This window comes from Staurois parvus, unplaced genomic scaffold (assembly GCF_062004578.1).
Source record: "Staurois parvus isolate SC_StPar_1 unplaced genomic scaffold, SC_StPar_1.0 ptg000217l, whole genome shotgun sequence".
Lineage (NCBI taxonomy): Eukaryota > Metazoa > Chordata > Amphibia > Anura > Ranidae > Staurois > Staurois parvus.
This window is the reverse complement of record NW_028318013.1, coordinates 1,640,671-1,660,863: the sequence shown is the minus strand read 5'-3', so window position 1 is coordinate 1,660,863 and position 20,193 is coordinate 1,640,671. Positions and strand designations below refer to the sequence as shown.

Below are 20,193 nucleotides of genomic sequence, written 5' to 3'. Positions count from 1 at the left end.
TGACTGCTTCCGCTTTTTAACCGAGGCCTGTGTTTGGCTTCCGAATACTGCTGCATCCACCGCCACCCTGCGCCATGTGTCTCTGTCGTCTGCTCACGCTGCTGACGGCTTCCGCTTTTTAACCTAGGCCTGTGTATGGCTTCCGAATACTGCTGCTTCCACCGCCACCCTGCGCCATGTGCATCTGTCGTCTGCTCACGCTGCTGACGGCTTCCGCTTTTTAACCGAGGCCTGTGTTTGGCTTCCGAATACTGCTGCCTCCACCGCCACCCTGCGCCATGTGCCTCTGTCGTCTGCTCACGCTGCTGACGGCTTCCGCTTTTTAACCGAGGCCTGTGTTTGGCTTCTGAATACTGCTGCATCCACCGCCCGCCCACTGCTGCTGCCAGGCCCGTAATCTGTCATGGGCCCCTGTACCGCCTCCTCATGCTGCTGCCAGGTCCAGAGTGTGTCATGGGTCCCTGTACGGCCTCCCATTGCTGCTGTCTCCATCGCCACACTCTGCCATGTGCCACTTTCAGGTCTCCTCACACTGCTGGTGGGTTCCATTTTGTCATAGGGTGCTGTATGGCCTCCCATTGCTGCTGCCTCCACCGCCACACTGTGGCTCCACACTCTGGTTTTGGCCCCGTGACTGCCCAAACGAGTGAAGTGTGCGGTGATTCTAAGATCGACGGCACTCATCTGCATGTCATACTGACTGACAGTATTAGTTCTCTTCCCCAGCAGACTCCAAGGGCATTTAAATTAAAGGTACAGTGTTCTGCACTAATATAAAGGCTCTCTGAAGCCTAGAAACACCCTTTTTATAAGTTAAATTCGCAGCGAATATATTCGCCTCGAATCGAATTTATTCCGCGAATTCGGTGAATCAGCCGAATCGAATTTTTGAATAATTCGCTCATCTCTAATGATAATGTATGCACAGACCAACTCTCGTTCCTGGGGATGTCCGGAGCTGTGAAGGTGAGAGTCTCTCTCTTGCCATGGGGATGGTGGCTAGTGGCTGGTGTTTGGGGGCAGTTGTAGGCTCTCTCTGGTGGGGGACAGGGGTGTTGTTGGTCAATTTCAGGCTCTCTCTGCGGGGGGGGGAGGGGGTGCAGATTTTTGTGTTGCCTAGGGCAGCACAAAACCTAAACACACCACTGATCACAGTACCACTCTTGAATTCACTGAGCTCCTGAGAGTGACCCATTTTTTCATGAATGTTTGTAGAAGCAGTCTGCCTGCCTAGGTACTTGATTTTATACACCTGTGGCCATGAAGGTGATCGGAACACGTGAATCCAATGATTTGGAGGGGTGTCCCAATACTTTTGGCAATATAGTGTATATGCCTGTATATTCACAAAAAAAAGTCTCTGAAAATCTGGTGAAACAGAAGAAAATAAATATATCTCACTACATGTAATGGGGTTGATTTACTAAAGGTTAATAGACTGCAGACTGTGCTGACTTCCGTCATCCAATCATGTGCAAGCAAAAATTTTATTTTTTAAAATTTTTTCCTTGCATGTGATTGGGTATTCTTTGGAAAGAAGTTTTACCTCATTTTCTAAGCACTACAGCAACTTGCAAAGTACACAGTATATTAGCCTTTAGTAAATCAACCCCAATGTTTCTGAGTTTTTTCATATTTATGTTTCTATGCATTACTGTTTAGAGACTGATCTAAAAGGCAATCTACTTTAGTGAATGGGGCCCAGTGTCCTTAGACATTGAAAGCAAACAGAAGAGAAGGAGCTGAAAATCATGTAGGGAATCCAGGAATTTGTGGAAACAGATGGCCAGAAGACAGGCAGAACACACGACATGAAAGGAGATTTGTTAACAAAACGTAATTTGTATTGTCAAAAATAACCATTGTATATATTGCTATTACAATGCTGATGTTATAAAATTAAAGTGTATGCTGTAACTATAGATCTTCTTTAAGTGAAAAAATTATGATAAAACAATTTAAATTGAAGAAAAAAAAAATGAAAAAACCACCCTGCTGCCCTTAGCACATAAATGATTGCACCATACATGTAATATATCCCTGTGCAATCCAAAGTGAAATCAATAATTTTAGGTCCCTTATTTACACGAACTCTAGACTGAGAAGTTGTAAAGGCATGTTAAAACATCACCTACTGATAATTTTAAGTACAGCCATTTATTTCCCCATTTCATAGGGGCATGTAGGGGCTTGACATATTAATATATATTTATTTGATGTTACCTCATCTTTTATTTTGCATCAAAAAGAAAATGGGATGACATTGAGTTTGTGTGCACCAAGATTCTTTTTAGTGCATTTTTACGTGAAAATACAGGATTTGATAAACTCTTGTGCAATTATTGTGAGATATTAAAAATTTCAACTACCATCTTTTTATTCTATAGGCCTCTAAGTTCAGAATCTAGGGGGTTTTGGTAATTTTATAGTCAAACAATATTGAATTTAACATGTGTGCGAAAAATGTAAAAAAAATGCTTTTACAGGGGAAGTGGTTAAAGTGTATAATTTCAGAAAACTGGGTATACATATACAGGGTATACATATAATGAGAGCTGCATTTAACTGAGGAATTTTGATGTGGTACAAGAGTCTCTTTAATACAAAATGAGAACAGTTAAAAAAAAAAAAAAAAGTAATAACTTTCTAAATGTAACCCATGCTTAGATCTATAGCGTGAAGAAGAGAGTGTACTATACTTAGCAACTTTTAGGAATGTATTAAAAAAATCATAACACACAACACTTTAGTTTGTAAATTTCACATGTAAGAATACAATATATTATTTATGTATAGTATCATTTTTACCATGACCAGCTGTTCTTGCAGCTGCTCGACCACCTTCCTGTGGGCTCCAGCCAATGCGATAAAATAGAACATGACCAGACTGCAAAGAGAGAAAAGCATGTCACATTTAGGTGGCACATACAATACAAGCAGTAAGATATGCAAGTAATATCTTAAAGATAATGTGAAGTCTTTTCAGAGTTTTTACATCAGTGGCAGTTCCCAAAACTTTTAACAGAACCTCATAGCACCCCCATCATCTGCAAGTGCCAGCCTAGCAACAATACTGATAGATTTATTATCAGAAGTCACAGACTTTGTCTTTTACTTTAGCAAATAATCTGCCACAGAGGGAAATTATTACATATGTTCCATCCACAGAGTAATCTGGTAGCTCCTGAAGACTAAACTCTAGTTCCAACACCTTCAGGGTCGGAGCAGGTTGCTAGGGGTTAGATCTGTCCCCTGCAGATTGATATGCTAGCTGTAGAGTCAATAGCCATTCTGTCTGGGCTGGTTCACACCAAGGAAGTGGAAGGAAGAGTTTGGGGTGTGGGGAAAGAGGGAGCTTCTTAGTACCGAGTATTAAGGCAAGTAAAACTACTAAACACCAATGCTGGGGAGTTATTATTGTTCAGAGCTGGGGTTTATTGCTTGCCTTGACACTTGCTGGGGGTTATCATTTGCACTGACAGTTACTGGGGGTTATAATTGCTGGACCGGACAGCATTTTTCTTCTCTCTTTCGTCTCTTCAAGGTGTCACTTCTGTAATGACTGTGCGCAATAGGGACATGGAAGCTGTAGGTGACAGCCATCTTGTTAAGGTCTCAGCCATTTTGTTTTTCATGAGCCCAGTGCTCTTACTCCCTCCCTCCTCCTGCAAACTATGGAATCTGTAGCTATAACTTGCAGCACACTTTAAAAGAGCCTCTTATCTCAACTAAAAACACAACAGATGCCAGCATCCAAGCCTGTAAAAAGCTAATTAGGCTTGGCATGATGTCTGTTTACACAAACCATAAAAACTCTACAGATTACCACTTCCCTCTGACCCATGGTAAAACAATGACAAGATCAGTCAAGCCTGTTACACATGATATGTTAGGCAATTAAAGTTAAGAATGCACAGCGTGCCATAAAAGGTCTAACTTAATCAAAATCCCCACACAATTCATAAAGTCCAACAGGAACAAGACACAAAAATATTAAGCATATATTTGAAATACTTGGTGTTTGGTATCTCTGCACACGAAATATAATGCTGAACAATAATTTTCCAGTTTCTAGAATACCACCTGCACATATTGGAAGATATTAATATTAGCATAAAATGTAATTGGGACTTGGCCATAAACGTGGTGACCTCCCAGAATCCACCCCTTAAACCAGATGATTGGTCAGATGGTCTCTGTCAACACCCCTTTGATACGACAGAAAAGGGAATAACCAAACCTGTGGACAAGCTTTTGTTTTACCACCAATGAAGGAATATTTGTCAATTTGAGAGCCAATAAAACCTTGCTCATGGACTGACCCTGCTAAAACCAGAACTTTGCACGTGTTCTCCATTTTCACCTCTGTTCAACCACAAACCCTGGGCCTCTAAATCTCTGACCTGATCAAACTGCCGGCAGACACCCCTTGGGCCCTTCAGATAAACCAGATTTTCTATCACAAGGAGATGTTTTCCACACTGCTTCACAGTTGGCTGTTGAAGCCCAGGTTTTGAGAGACAGAGGCCTCTCTGAATCAATAATTCCCATGCTGTTAAAAGCTAGGAAGTCTGTAATTGCACAGGGATATTCCCTTAACCCAGGGAGAATAGGGTTAACAGCGCAATCAAACCGAACTCTATCCATCAGGTGAGAGGCTGAAGGTGTAGGTTTCTCACTAGTGGTGATTTCATTCTACTCCTCTTGAACACTTGGATGGAAGGGAACTTTCGCATACTTATCCATTGAGACTTTTTTTTACCTGGATGTTTTCATATGTTATTTTGCTGAATAGTTACATTACTATTCTGATACATATGGATCACTGACTCAAGGGGATTCTTATATTGTGTATATATTGAGAATTGATACATAGTTCATGCAGACTTTCAGCATTCTTTGTCTGTAGCACTGTCCTGTTTTTTCTATTACATGGAAAACATACTTTACCTGGTAGGAGGAAAGAGGTTTTCACCCCAGGAAAAATTCAGTTGGGAGAATTCTGACCGTTCTGCAATACCTGATCAACATTTTGCCCAGAGTACCATCAAAGGACTAATTTTGGCTTTTATTATCTTATTCAAAGACCACTAGCTTCCCGCTCTTTAGTTAGAGACATTTGTACAGGGTGATGAATGTAGCGTCTCCTGTGCAACCAACTCAATGGGAATTGAATTTGGCTCTTTTGGCACTTTAAAAACCATGTGCATGTATGTATATGTGAGATGTGCTAAGTTGTGTAATTCTGTGTCTGTGATGTCTTGTTTTGAAATACTGTGTTCATGTAATATGCTGGATATTATTTTGCGTGTGTCTGTGCAAGACATCCTGGACTGTAGTATTATGTATGTACATTTGTTAAGTTGTGGACTATAGGACTGTGTATGAACAATACTGTTTTTAAATAGGGCAAACAGTGGGGAAATGAGGATATATTGCAGAAATGCATTGCATATGGTTTTCTGTGCCAGGCATACATTTTAAGCATTGCATATCCTTTGTCACTGCAATACCTTTAATATAGATAAAATAGCTGTGAGCTACAATCAACAACTAAAGTGTGTAAGTTCTCAGAAATAATATATTAACCATAAAACGTATACAATGAAATTCTAAAATGCCATTACATACCATGACAGCAGGAAAAATGGAACAGCAAAGGATTCAGATGAAATAACATAGATGAACTTTCTCAGGCCTTCTGGAAAGGAATCTACAGTGGTGGGGATGATCTGCCATGATGTGTTATAGTTGATGAATGGGCCACATGCTTTGGAAGCTGGTATGCTGCGAGATTAAGACACTTGTATATGAGCAATATTTCAAATATGAGATGTACACATAAAAAATACAGAACTGACAACTTTTTTTACCTAGCAATTCCAATCCCCACAGGGATGCAGGCAAGCACAAGACCTATTAGCAGTATCACCTGGAAGAAGAAAGTAGACCTGGAGGCACGGAAAGGCCTGGTAGCTGGCCTACAATTCTCCATTAAAGTGATCTGAGGGGAAAAAGGTTATGAGATATGGATGATCAATCATAATATCAGCCAGTATCTGAACACATACCATTTGACAGTGAAAGACATTTTCGCTGCACATGATTCACATGTGGGCGGTGTGTGCACAGATGTGATGAATACACACAAACTAATATCCAAATGTATAATATCATACATTTTACGCCTGACTTAGCTTACTTTTTTGATGTAAAATATAATGAAGTACTTTATAGTTGCTATGGCTGGAAGAAGAGGAGAATAGAAGGTTCCAATCCAGCAGATGGTCTGTCCATACACAATTTCAAGCACGTTTGCTGGGATTTCAAACTCTTGCTGACCCCACCACTGAGCTGGCTTACATGAGCAATACGTGACCAGCAATCTAAACATCAAAAAATACAGTTTAAATGCGAATCAACTCAGCTCCATCACCTCAATTCAACTCAGCATACAATTGTGGCATCCCTTTTTGACGCGATGTTGGCATCATCACGACCCAACCAAGCCACTGAAGAGTCAAAACCTCAATCGTTATTAAAATTCCGTCATGGTTTTGTATGCAGGTAATTGCTAGGATTGTTGAATATATTATGAAACATCCTGGGAGGTACCTATAGACAGTTCTTAAAATTGATCAAATCCAGACCTTTCTATAGTGTAGATGCTCAGGCCTTCAAGAGGTATGACTTGTAAAAAGTATGAAGTGGGATTGGGTAGTTTGTTGCTTGCCTGAATGTATCCCCATTTTATTTTAAAAAAGGTTAGATAATAAAGGTGAGAAGAATGAAGCCGAATTTGATGGAAAAAAAACCCTTCCCATTTTGCTTTGCAAAGTATCCTTTGGGGGGTGGGGGTTTCCTGCAACATCTTAAATATGTTATGGCTTTGTGGAGGAGAGTATTGCTGGTGTCTACTACTTTTGACGTCTAATTTTGACACAAAAAACAAAAAAGTCAGAGGGAAACCACAGCTCCTGATCTGCATACTTATATTAGTTTAGTGACTCCTAAAGTACCAAAGCCACTGGATTAGCATTGCAGCCAGGCAACTAGTGTTTCTAGGAGAGGTCATAAAAATAAACTATGGACTTCCTCTATGTTTCCAATTACACAAAAGTAAAAAATATGTTCTGCAGCATTTTTTAACAAGAAAGTCAGTAAGCATTTTCATTTCCTTCACCACAATACATGGCATGTTTAGCACGTTTATTTACCCATACAATACAGTGAACTTACTTTCTTGGAAATTCTACAAATATCGTCACTGCCACTATTATTAAGAAGTCAAACATCATGAGCTTGTACATTTCTTGTCCAACTCGGGATTCCCAGCACTGTAAAATTAAATATAAAAAATGAAACCAAAAAGTAGCATAATGTAATTTTTATTATTATTATGAAACAATACTTGTTGCATATACACAGAAACAATCTTATTATTAAGCTGAACAGTAATGTGCAGTTATTCAAGGAATCAAAAAAAAAAAAAAATCCTAAAGAGACACTGTTATCAATGTAAACATTGGTTGAAGTCAAGAAACCCCTTATAAATTCCCTCTAAATAATTATTCCATTACAGTCACGCATCATGAAAAAAAAATAAGGCAGCTACAATTGCTGGCCTTCTACTGAAAAAAAACCTATTTGCCTGGCTGTGTCCAACCTAGTCCTAGATCACAGATTAAAAATGAGCAAACATCAAATCTAAAATCAGAGTCAGAATTCCTGATTCCTGTACTCATCCATAGTCTATAACTAAGAAAGGTATAAGCGTTATGGCCAGCTAGCTAGTGTTCCAGATGTCAGACGCACTGGAAGCCCACATGTTTTTGTCACGAGAGATTTTGTCTAGGCAAAAAATACACCCATTTGCCAATTTGCCTTTAATAAGGCTGCAGTTACAGAAAATTACTGATATGCTGGATATCCTAACCTCCTATTTGAGCTGAAATCTCAGTCCCCTACTCCAAATAAATTACAGGAACACAAATCCCCCTCTTCTCATCTACTTAACAAAAGAAGGTGGTTGTTCTGTTATCCAGCAGTGTTATTAGCCTTGCCTAGGTGTATGTAGAGGGACATGTTTTCTGTATTCCAGTATGGAAGACCTAGGCAAGGCTAATAACACTGCTGGATAACAGAACAAGCACCTCAGGCAGGGTGGAAAACACTGCTTGGGATTTCAGTGCAGCAGAGCAGTGTTGTCAGCTCAGAGAGGAAGTTAGCAACTCACTGAATTTTTGCTATGATAAACAAGTAGTATTCTGTACTTGCAATGTTTTTTAAAAGACAAAACATGAGGAAAGGTGCATCTATTGCAGAGATGTACCAAGTGTTTTTTTTGCCTTCACACTTGAAATCTATCCCCAATTATAAACAACACAACAAGGTCCTATAAAAAGGAACAAGCACGTGATAGCATATAAAAAAAACCTACAAAGAAAAACAAACATTTGATACAAACATCTATGCTCTATTTATATCAGTTGTAATCAGGACTATAGAAAGACTCTAGTACAAATTGGCAACATTGTGGCCACAGATGGTGATGTGATTGAGCAAGTACACTGTGAAGTTCTTATTGTTACATTGGACACGGGAAGAATTACAATCGCCCAAGCTCAAAGTGAGCTCGTTTGACTCTGGAATCATCAGATTAACCACATAAACTCTGGAAGATTTTACCTCCTTCACAGCCAGTCCATTCTTTTGCTATACCACACTGTGCTACTGTAACTGGTTATTGCATGGTCATGCAACACTGTACTCAAACAAAATTTATATCTTTTTTTTCACATAAATAGAGCTTTTTTTGGTGGTATTTGATCACCACTGGGTTTTTTTTTTAACTATAAATGGAAAATTTGTTTACTTTCGGCTATAAAACATATCCAATTAAAAAAAAAACAAAATTTCTTCATATATTTTGGCCAAAATGTATTCTGCTACATATCCCAATAAGTGTATATTGATTGGTTTGCATGAAAGTTATAGCGATTACAAACTATGGTATATATATTGGAATGTGTGTGTGTTTTTTATACTACTACTGGAGGTCATCAGCAACCTATAATGGGGCTGTGGGAGTGTGGCGGGCAATCTGACACTAACTGACACCACCAGTGACATTAATACAGTGATTATGTGTATAAAGTGTGCTGCTTTTACTAAGAGATCTATCAGTTTCTCATCCCTGCTGACAAATTGCTCCCTGTGTACAGAGCTCTGTGTTGACTCTTGACTGTACACAAGGGGGTCACGCCTGAAACCTGGAAGTAGGAAGCAACGACCCCATACATCGCTTTATCTACAGGAGCCACCTGTTCATAATACATTGCAGGCAGGCCGTCGTAAAGTGGTTAAAGGAAACCTGCCAAGAAGAAAACAAGTAGGTTGTAATCACTGATCTCCCCTCATTAAAATGTTAGTTGACTGAATGGCATACTAAAATGAGCTGCACCAGATTTTGCATGCTCTAGTTTTAGTAAATCACCCCCTGTGGCTCCAATACTTTGAATCACTGGTCTGGAAATTTAGATTCTCCTATTAAGCCTGCATGTTTATCTAAGTTTTCATGGGAAGTTGTGTCCCCTGTGGCCCTTACACCTCAATTACTTTTCTTTTTTTGTTTTAGTTTTTTTTACTTTTCTACAATTCACTGAATGAATGGTTAGAGCTAAAAAGGTTCTACAACAATGACAAAAAGAAATGCTGATTTACCGGGTAATCATTATAGTTATATCCACAAGTCTTGCAGTTCTGGTCTGAGCAAGAAGTGATTTTAGTCCATAAAGAGATAAGTAGTACAGCAATGCTGGCCAATCGCACAAACACACACCTAGAAGACACACTGATTCAGATCAAGGAAATAGAGACATGGGGGGTAGAAAACAACTTTCCATTACTGTCTTGCGTAACTTTATCTTTCTGGGAAACTACTGCAGGTTACAAAACATGCCTTTGTATGGTTCCACCTTGCACTCAACAGACAGCAAAACAAGAAGCCAAAGTCACAGTGAAGCGATGAAATGAGGTCCTGTGAAATACTGCTGGACAATGCACACATTACAATGACACAAATACAGAACACATAACACAAGACAATATGTGAACTTTGCAATGTTGCTAAATATTAGTCTCAGAATAGTAAAAGCTATAGTAATAGTATAGAATAGTAACAGTAATGCAATACAGGCATATATGTAAAAAAATATGTGGTGTTTGGGCACACTATAGGTAAGTGTAGGATCAGAAAATAGGATCAAAAGAGCACACAGGGGCTTCTATTAACAGAGGTTACAGCAGGCACATTTTTGTGCCTTCTCCTAAACTGGTCAAGTATCAGCTTTAGGAAGAACTTCTATTTAAGTTTAATCTGGCTAACAGTGTAGGTGGCAATGTACACATATGTATTTATGTATGTATGTATTCTACAGTGAAATTCCACTTATGCTACCTATCACCAGGGGCGTATTTACCGCGAGGCAAACAAGGCATTTGTCTAGGGCGGCATCTTCGGGAGGGGGGGGCGGCACCGCCCCCTCCCGGCAGAAGTGACACAGGACGTGGCAGTGCACACAGGAGCTGTTATCTGCAGGGTACACACAGTCAGGTCAGAGGCGATAGAGAGGAGGAGCTGAGTGGCCGGATGAGGAAGGAACCTCCACTGATCAGAGCGATCTGAGTGCTGGGACTGGGAGCGTCCGGTGCTCAGCTCTGCTCATTGCCTGTGTGTGCAGTGACATTGCTATGGGGTGGGCGGACCAAAGCAGGGTCCATCAGCCGATACCGCAGCAGTGACACTGATCCACAGCTCTGTCCCTGGCTGGCTCCCAGCAGAGCGCACTGAAGCTGCCTCCCTCTCCTCCACTGTCATGTACACAGGAGGAGGAGAGACACCGCTGTGCATGTCTGTGCTGATCTGAGGTCTGTACCAAGTTCCTTATATTGGTCCTAGGCAGAGGAGGGGGACAGAGTGACTAGGAAGAGGGAGGGGGGGTTAAAAAATAAGTGATTGGGGGGGTTAAGAGGATATGCGCTGGGGGGCACCTTGGGAGGAGAGAGGATCTATGCTAGAAGCTGGTTTTGGATTTGAAATCCAACCCGACACAAGAGCACAAGCCTTCTCCCCTCTCAAAGCGCCCCCCCTGCACATATCCGACCACCCCACCTCCCTACTAGCACAAGTGGAAGGGGTCTGTACTGAGAGAGGGAGGGTCTATAATGATGGAGAAGGGTCTGTACTTAGTGGGAGGGGGGTCTATACTGAGGGAGGGGGATCTATATTTAGTAGGGAATGAGGTCTGTACTCAGGGAGGGGGGTCTGTACTGAGGGGGAGACTATACTTGGTGGAGAGCTTATGTACCGCAAGGCGGCATTTTTTAGGGGGCGGTACCACTGGGGCAGGGATCGATTTTTGTGTTGCCTAGGGCAGTACAAAACCTAAATACACCACTGCCTATCACACGGTCACATGCAATAACAAATGCTTGAAAATGCCTGTCTGGCACCAACATCAAAAAGAGAACTGAAGAGCAGCTTTGATCTGCAATGCAGAACTGCTTTAGTGTGCCAAGTTTAAAAAAATGTGATACTGCAAGATAAAAGTAACATACCTTATAAGCGTAAAGCGGATCACAAAAGCTGGAGCATAGTCTTCAAATCGTACTATGTTTTCAAAAATAATTGGAGTAATAAAGTTGGCAACAGTAATGACAATAGATGGGAGATATTCTATAAGAAGACTCAGTCTGTCTGCTTTTTGCATAACCTGAAAACACAGCAATGATTTACATGACTGCATAATAATATTATATAAAAATGCTTTCAAATAACGTTTTAAACTTATGCTGCCTTGCTTTATCATGGAAGAGGCTTTTAAATGCAATTCTGAGTATACTGGGAATACTATATAAAGACGCACTACATGCCAGTATGGGTGAAACTGTATATTTCTTTTACCTTATTACCATTTCACAGAACAAACCAGATGCTTTTTTTGTGTAACCTTAACAATCTGACTTTTCACAGAAGGGTGGTGAGGGGAGTATTAAACACTGCATCAACCTTTAGGAGGCTGAGAAGACCAACATCAAACCAACCAATACAAAACAGAGCCATGTTTTTCACAACAGGCTTGTAAATGCAGACAACTAATAATGAGTTATTCCACTTCTCCACCATTCTTTAGAATTTTAGCTGTTATTTATTGTAGCCCGTGAGGTTTTTGTCAGAGTTAGTATTTAGATCAGTTATAATGCAGCACTGCCTACTCAAAAAACTTAAACCATAAAGAAAGCATTGAAGGGAGTGAAATGAAATAAAACTACAACAGCACTTTTCCAGCACAGATGGGCCATATACTATATTTCCTTATTCTTGAAATGTCCTTCAGCCAATAACGCTCAAATAAAATTTGTTTCACCATTTTGTACTACAGTAAATTGATATGTTACATAAATGAAACTGTAAATGTAGCCCTTAAACCTTTAAACCTCTCTCAATATATAACAAATGTCAATCATTCCTTCAACACAACTAACTAGAAAAATTGTGCCTCCAGCAACAACAGAACTGAAGCGCATCTGAGAAGAGCCAATTACCATAAACTGGGTCTAGTCAGTACATCAAGAAAAGAAACTCATGCAATCATGATTTGTATGAAAAAGGAAGTCTGTGTCGGCCAGACAAACTGAAAACTACAACCCCACTTCCAAAAAAGTTGGGGCCCTGTGTAAAATCTACAGTGCTCAGCATAAATGAGTACATCCCAACAGATTTGTCAGAAAACCTTTACTTTCCTTTCAGAATCAACATTTTCTATGGGACACTATACTACACAATACTCCCACAAATGTGAGCCAGTGATTGCAAACAAGATTTGCTAATTTGCACACACAAAACAGTATTTTTCCTAACAAATTCTTTCAAGACCATGTTGCAAAAACGAATAAACCGCAATGAAAGTCTTAGGAGCAAAGCTAAATTGTAGACAGCAAAATCCTAATTAACAAGAATTCAACTACAGGCGAGTCTAATTATTCATTAAACAGGTGTCCAGCAGAATGTTGATTTTAAAAGGGCATTACTTAACCAAGAAAACCCCTTCCCATTTCATGCTGTCAGCAATGGCACCACTTGGAAGAGAAATGGCACAAGGCCTAAGAAAGAAAAGAATTTCTTTACACAAGAAAGGTGAAGACTACAAGAAGATCAGCAAAGTTTTACTTATCAGTCAGAATACTGTAGCAAAAGTGATCAAAAATTTAACAAAGATGGAAGTGCAACCATCTCACAGATACATCCAGGTCATCCACAGAAGGTAACACCACAACAAGAGGGTCTTCTGTTGAGAAGGGTTGAAGAAAATCACCATGAAAGTTCACTGCAGTTAGCCTAAGAAGTAGAAAGCCAAACTAAGGTGACTGTTTCCCGTGACACAATACATCATACACTGCAGAGGAATAGAATGCATGGGTGTCATCCACGAAGTAAGCATCTCCTAAAGCCCATGCACAAAAAAGCCAGCCTAGAATTTGCCAGGCCCCATGCTTAAAAAGAAGAAGACTACTGGAACACTGTACTCTGGAGTGATGAGACCAAGATAAATGTTTTTGGAACGGACGGATTCAAAACTGTATGGTGTTGCAAAGGTGAGTAGTACAAAAAGAAATGCATGCTGCCTATAGTGAAGCATGGTGGTGTCAGTGTCCTTCTGTGGGAGCATGAATGCTGCTGGTGTTGGGAAGCTGCAGTTCATTGATGGTATCATGAATTCACAGATGTACTGCTTTATATTGAAAAGCAGTACAAAGCAGTGCACTCCGTGCCCTTGGTCGTCGTGCACTTTTCCAGCATGACAATAATCCAAAACACACATCTAAGGCCCATGTCGCATTTCTGAAGAACAGTGTGAAAGTGAATCAGTGGCCAAGTGTTGAGCATCACTCTCCATCCAGCATTCAGGCTCTAAAAGAGGTTGTTCTTAAAGTGTTACTAAACCCAGGACCCTGCATTCACTATATCTGGTCTCCCACAGTACACAGAATATGGAAATTCAATTCGTTTAGTAAGTATAAACTGCTAAATACCTTTTCTCATCAGCAGTTAGAGCAGTATTGTGACTTCAGCCAAGCACTGGTTAAAGCTTGTAGTTTTCTTACTGTTCTAGGAGGATGTGAAACCCTTGACCCTCTGTCTGGATAGTGCTGATTGGCCCTGTGCTGATCAAATGCACTCTCCCAAGAAAAAAAAAAAAAACTCTCTAGCAATACACAGCAAACTGAGCATGTGCATGTGACCATGGGTTCAGTCTTTATCAGATGGTCATTTCAACAAGAGGAGGGGCAAAGAAGAAAGGATCAAACAGCCTGTTTACACAATGCAGAGGTTTAACCCCTTAGGTTCCACAGTGAGTATAACAAGCATGCTTTACTACATATACAGACTTATTTTACTATTGTGGGTTTAGTAACACTTTAAACAATGGAAAAAGATAGATGTTGCAATATTTACCAACTTGTTCATTCCATGCCTAGAAGATTTGATGCTTTCCTTACAAATCAAGGAGGTCATACAAAATACTAGATGCAGTAGTTTTTGTTGTGGGTGTATTCATTTTTGCATCAACTAATTTGAGTAAAACTGAAGATTTCGTAATCTTAGTTATATTATTAAACTTACTTTCATATATTGAGCTAAACAAATGTTCTATAAAACTCAGTTTTGTCAACATTTTGAAAATTGTTCTTGTGTTCATTGAGATATTGATTAAAATCTTACTTTTCAAAAGGGGTGTACTCATCTATGCTGAGCACTGTACATATAAAACAGAATGCAATGATTTGCAAGCCTCATAATCCATATTTTATTCACAATAGAAAGTAGAAAACATATCTAATGTTTAAAACTGAGAAAATAGAGAATTTTAAGAAATAAGGTCATTTTGAAATTTATGGCAGCAACAAAAATCTAGAAAAAATACAACCCCAAATTCAAAAAGTTGTGACAGGGCCATGTTTACCACAGTGTAGCATCCCCTCTTCTTTTAACACTCTGTAAATGTCTGTGAACCTAGGAGACCAGTTACTGGAGTTTTGGGAGAAGAATGTTGTCCCATTCTTCCCCAAGCATATACTGTACTAAAACCTGGATATATGTTTCAGCAATGACGGTGCCTTTCCTGATGTTGAAGCTGCCCATTTGATACACACTATGGCACCCTCATACATCAGAAATGTAGGCTTGAAGTGACATCTGATAAGCTGGAAGGTCCCTCTCCTGTTTAGTCCGGAGGATGTGGAGTCCATGGTTGCCAAAAAGAATGTCAAATTTTGATTTGTCTGACCACAGAACAGTTTTCCACTTTACAAAAGACCATTTTAAATGAGAATTGGTCCAGAGAAGATGGTGGTGTTTCTGGATAATGTTCAGATATGGCTTCTTTGCATTTTTTGATGGCACAGTGAACTATGTTCACAGACAGTGATATTTGGAAGTATTTCTGAGCCCATACAGTGATGTCCATCACAAGATCATGCCTGTTTTTAATGCAGTGCCGTCTGAGGGCCCAAAGATCATGGGTATCCAATATTACATATCACTCTTGTCCTTTCCACACAGATTTTTCTCCATATTCTCTGAATCTTTTGATATTATGTACTGTAGATGATGATAGATTTAAAGTCTTTGTAATTTAACATTGAGGAAGATTATTCTGAAATAGTTTGACAAGGTTTTAGATGCAACCTTTCATAGATTGGTGAACCTCTGTGCCCATCTTTACTTCGGAGACCCTCTGGTGACCCTCTGTGCCCATCTTTACTTCTGAGACCCTCTGGTGACCCTCTGTGCCCATCTTTACTCCTGAGACACTCTGACAATCTAAGATGTTCTTTTTATACCCATCCATGTTACTGACCTGTTGCCAATTAACCTAATTAGTTGCAAAATGTTCTTCCAGCTCTTCCTTGTTAGTACCAGCTTTGTGTTTCCCTGTCCTAACTTATTTGAGACGTGTCACTTCCATCAAGTTAAAATATATAATTGTTTTATTGTACATTTTTTACAGTTTAACCACTTGCCTACTGAGGATTTACCCCCCTTCCTGACCAGGCCATTTTTTGAGTTACGGCACTGACAATTGCGCGGTCATGCAACGCTGCACCCAAATGAAATTTATGTCCTTTTTTTCCCCACAAATTGAGCTTTCTTTTAGTGGTATTTGATTGCCTGTGCATTTTTTATTTTTTGCGCTATAAAAAAAAAAAAAAAAGACCGACAATTTTGAGAAAAAAAAACAATATTTTTGACTTTTGCTATTAAACATGTCCAGTAAAAAAAAAATTCAAATTTAGTCATAAATGTAGGCCAAAATGTATTCTGCTACATGTCTTTGTGAAAAAAAAATTACAATACATGTAAATTAATTGGTTTACGTGAAAGTTATAGCGTTTACAAATGGCGGTATAGATACTGGAATTTTTTTTTTTTTACTAATAATGGTGGCGATCAGCAATTTGTAGCGGGACTGCAGCGGGCATTCTGACACTGGGGGGAACTGACTTGGTGTCACTGACATCCCCAGTAACACCAATACAGTGATCAGTGCTAAACAAAAAGCACTGACACTGCACTAATGGCACTGGGCAGGAAGGGGTTAACATGAGGAACGATCAAAGGGTTAACTGTGTGCTGGGAGTGTTTTACTGGGGGGTGGTGTGTTGGTGTAACTGTAAGCACACTGCTCTGAATGGCTGTGCTGTGCACAGCCATCCAAAGCAGTGTGACTGAGCCGACAGGGAGGAGGACTGTTAGTAAACAAAGCAGCCCTCCTCCCCATCAGAGATCCTCTGTAATTTCCGGGCGCCGGCGGGTAATCACGGGTCAGGACCCGGTGATTGACAGCCACGGCTGGCAGTGCGCTGGTAGGTTAAACATTTGATATGTTTTCTATTTTCTATTGTGAATAAAATATGGGTTTATGAGATTTGCAAATCATTGCATTCTAGTTTTATGTAGATTTTTGGAATTTGAGTTGAGTCATTTTTGTATAATGTATTTAAGTTTTCTTTCAAGTTACAACCTAGCAATATCAAGCAATCAGGTTTATTTTAAGGTTCCCTTTGACTGTGGCTTGCACTTTTGTGTGCTCCAGTAATGCCAATGCTGCTTTTTCAAACACAGAACGCTGAGTGGTTCTTCAAAATGAGCTGCTTGGACAGAACAAAGTGCAAAGAGAAAAACTGAATTTGTTGCAGGCTGCCACAAAATATCAAGCTTGTCACTCCCTAACTGGCACTAGAAACACACAGGCTGCAGTCTGTGAAATTGTACAAGTTAATATTATTAAAGGCAAATAGGCTGTTCACTTTACAGGGGACATTGCGCTTTGCAAAGGAATTTGTCCCAGAGCTTAGTGAATGAGGTAAAAGTTCTGCTGCCTTCCATCATCCATTTACAGGTGAAACTCAAAAAATTAGAATATTGTGCAAAAGTTCATTTATTTCAGTAATGCAACTTAAAAAGGTGAAACTAATATATGAGATAGACTCATTACATGCAAAGCAAGATAGTTCAACCCGTGATTTGTCATAATTGTGATGATTATGGCTTACAGCTCATGAAAACCCCAAATCCACAATCTCAGAAAATTAGAATATTGTGAAAAGGTGCAATATTCTAGGCTCAAAGTGTCCCACTATAATCAGCTAATTAAGCCATAAAACCTGCAAAGGGTTCCTGAGCCTTTAAATGGTCTCTCAGTCTGGTTCAGTAGGAATCACAATCATGGGAAAGACTGCTGACCTGACAGTTGTGCAGAAAACCATCATTGACACCCTCCATAAGGAGGGAAAGCCTCAAAAGGTAATTGCAAAAGAAGTTGGATGTTCCTAAAGTGCTGTATCAAAGCACATTAATAGAAAGTTATGTGGAAGGGAAAAGTGTGGAAGAAAAAGGTGCGCAAGCAGCAGGGATGACCACAGCCTGGAGAGGATTGTCAGGAAAAGGCCATTCAAAAGTGTTGCGGACTTTCATAAGGAGTGGACTGAGGCTGGAGTCAGTGCATCAAGAGCCACCACACACAGACGGATCCTGGACATGGGCTTCAAATGTCGTATTCCTCTTGTCAAGCTGCTCCTGAACAACAAAATGTCAGAAGCGTCTTACCTGGGCTAAAGAAAAACAGACCTGGTCTGTTGCTCAGTGGTCCAAAGTCCTCTTTTCTGATGAGAGCAACTTTTGCATCTCATTTGGAAACCAAGGACCCAGAGTATGGAGGAAGAATGGAGAGGCACACACTGCAAGATGGTTGAAGTTTCCACAGTCTGTGTTGATTTGGGGAGCCATGTCATCTGCTGGTGTTGGTCCACTGTGCTTCATTAAGTCCAGGGTCAACGCAGCCATCTACCAGGAGATTTTGGAGCACTTCATGCTTCCTTCCGCAGACGAGCTTTATGGGGATGTTGACTTCATTTTCCAGCAGGACTTGGCACCTGCCCACACTGCCAAAAGCACCAAAACCTGGTTCAATGACCGTGGGATTACTGTGCTTGATTGGCCAGCAAACTCGCTTGACCTGAACCCCATAGACATTCTATGGGGCATTGCCAAGAGAAAGATGTGAGACATGAGACCGAACAATGCAGAAGAGCTGAAGGCCGCTATTGAAGCATCCTGGTCTTCCATAACACCTCAGCAGTGCCACAGGCTGATAGCTTCCATGCCACGCCGCATTGAGGCAGTAATTGCTACAAAAGGGGCACATACCAATTACTGAGTACATATGCATGCTTATACTTTTCAGCGGTCCGATATCGTTCTATGTACAATCCTTGTTTTATTGATTGCATGTAATATTCAAATTTTCTAAGATTGTGGTGTGGATTTGGGGTTTTCATGAGCTGTAAGCCATAATCATCACAATTATAACAAATCATGGCTTGAACTATCTTGCTTTGCATGTTATAAGTCTCTCTCATATATTAGTTTCACCTTTTAAGTTGCATTATTGAAATAAATGAACTTTTGCACGATATTCTAATTCTTTGAGTTTCACCTGTATGTTAAATGCTGTTTATTGGGGGTTTTTTTGCATGTGGTTGGGTATTCTTTGCAAAGTGAAACTATGCCACAGTGAACAGCCTATTTGTCTTTAGTAAATTAGGCTCGGTATACACGTACCAAAATTTGTCTGGTTCAGCATGAACTGGCCAAATTTTGGTACATGTGTAGTGTGTGTTCAACAGAAGCCGGTCTGAGGAATGGCTTCTGTCAAACAGTCCTGCTGGAAAACCAACATTTGATCAGCGCTTGCAGTGCTGATCTGTGTTCTCTTGAAGGGGGGAAGGGGTTATGGGGAGTCCCGCTATCTATCAGAATACAATAGAACAGCGGGTGAGATCCCTGCATCTACCCTATTTGTGTTGATGCAGGGTTCTCTGAGTTTTGTGGTTGAATAAAAAAACACTATGTGTGTATCCCCTGATTTAGCCCCATGACATCATAAAGCTAAAAGATAGAAATTTAGAAACCCAGTTGGTTACTATGACATAAATTACTTACTCGGCTACTGTACTCTTGTGAATAGCTCGTAGCTAAGTAGATTGCATAGAAGCAACCACCCAATACTGAAATCACAATGATGTTTAAAAACAAGCGCAAGGTATAGATTCTCATAGTTTCTCTACGTGTCCGCTTCTCTTTCCTCTGACGTTCGGTTTCTTCTGCCAAGTCGGTCTGTAAAAAATAACAGTGATGATATACTTGATAAGTACTTTTATTTTATGTTCCCAAAATTATCTTTCTAAAGAGAAGCCTTGCAATACACTCACTAAACTGGAATAAACAAAGCTTGCTGGTCATATTTTATGTCTGCTATAAAGCCATATAGGTCAGTAAAGGGGAGTCTGGATACACTTGACAGGATATGGGGATAATGAATGGACCCTCATAAGAAAAAGTGATACAAGATATACAGTCATTTTCTAATTGAATTGTTATAAAAAAAAAAATAACCTTACCATTTAAAGAACAAATCCAGGTTTCGAAAACCCACCAAGCCCTTATCCATCTCTGCACTACTCCCCACATTTAACATATTAATTTGAAGTAGAAATGCCTTAATTGTGAAATTAGAATTGCTGTCTTGTGGTAACCACTGTCTTTTTTGTCCACAGTGTCGGGCTGTT

At 40.0% G+C, this 20,193-nt stretch overlaps 1 protein-coding gene across 3 annotated transcripts in view; it reads right to left on the bottom strand.

Moving 5' to 3' along the window:
- The window catches only part of TMC7 (transmembrane channel like 7), a 106,665-nt gene that overhangs the window by 13,940 nt on the left and 72,532 nt on the right, over positions 1–20,193 (bottom strand). For 2 of the 3 annotated variants that reach the window (XM_089679056.1, XM_089679058.1), the window contains 8 exons: positions 19,568–19,741; positions 11,620–11,774; positions 9,724–9,841; positions 7,240–7,337; positions 6,203–6,386; positions 5,874–6,004; positions 5,632–5,787; positions 2,809–2,887 (listed from right to left, as the gene is read on the bottom strand). In XM_089679056.1, coding sequence (XP_089535182.1) covers positions 2,809–2,887; positions 5,632–5,787; positions 5,874–6,004; positions 6,203–6,386; positions 7,240–7,337; positions 9,724–9,841; positions 11,620–11,774; positions 19,568–19,741 — 1,095 coding nt within the window. The remainder of the gene's footprint in view (positions 1–2,808; positions 2,888–5,631; positions 5,788–5,873; positions 6,005–6,202; positions 6,387–7,239; positions 7,338–9,723; positions 9,842–11,619; positions 11,775–19,567; positions 19,742–20,193) is intronic. The other variant, XM_089679057.1, reaches the window with a different exon arrangement.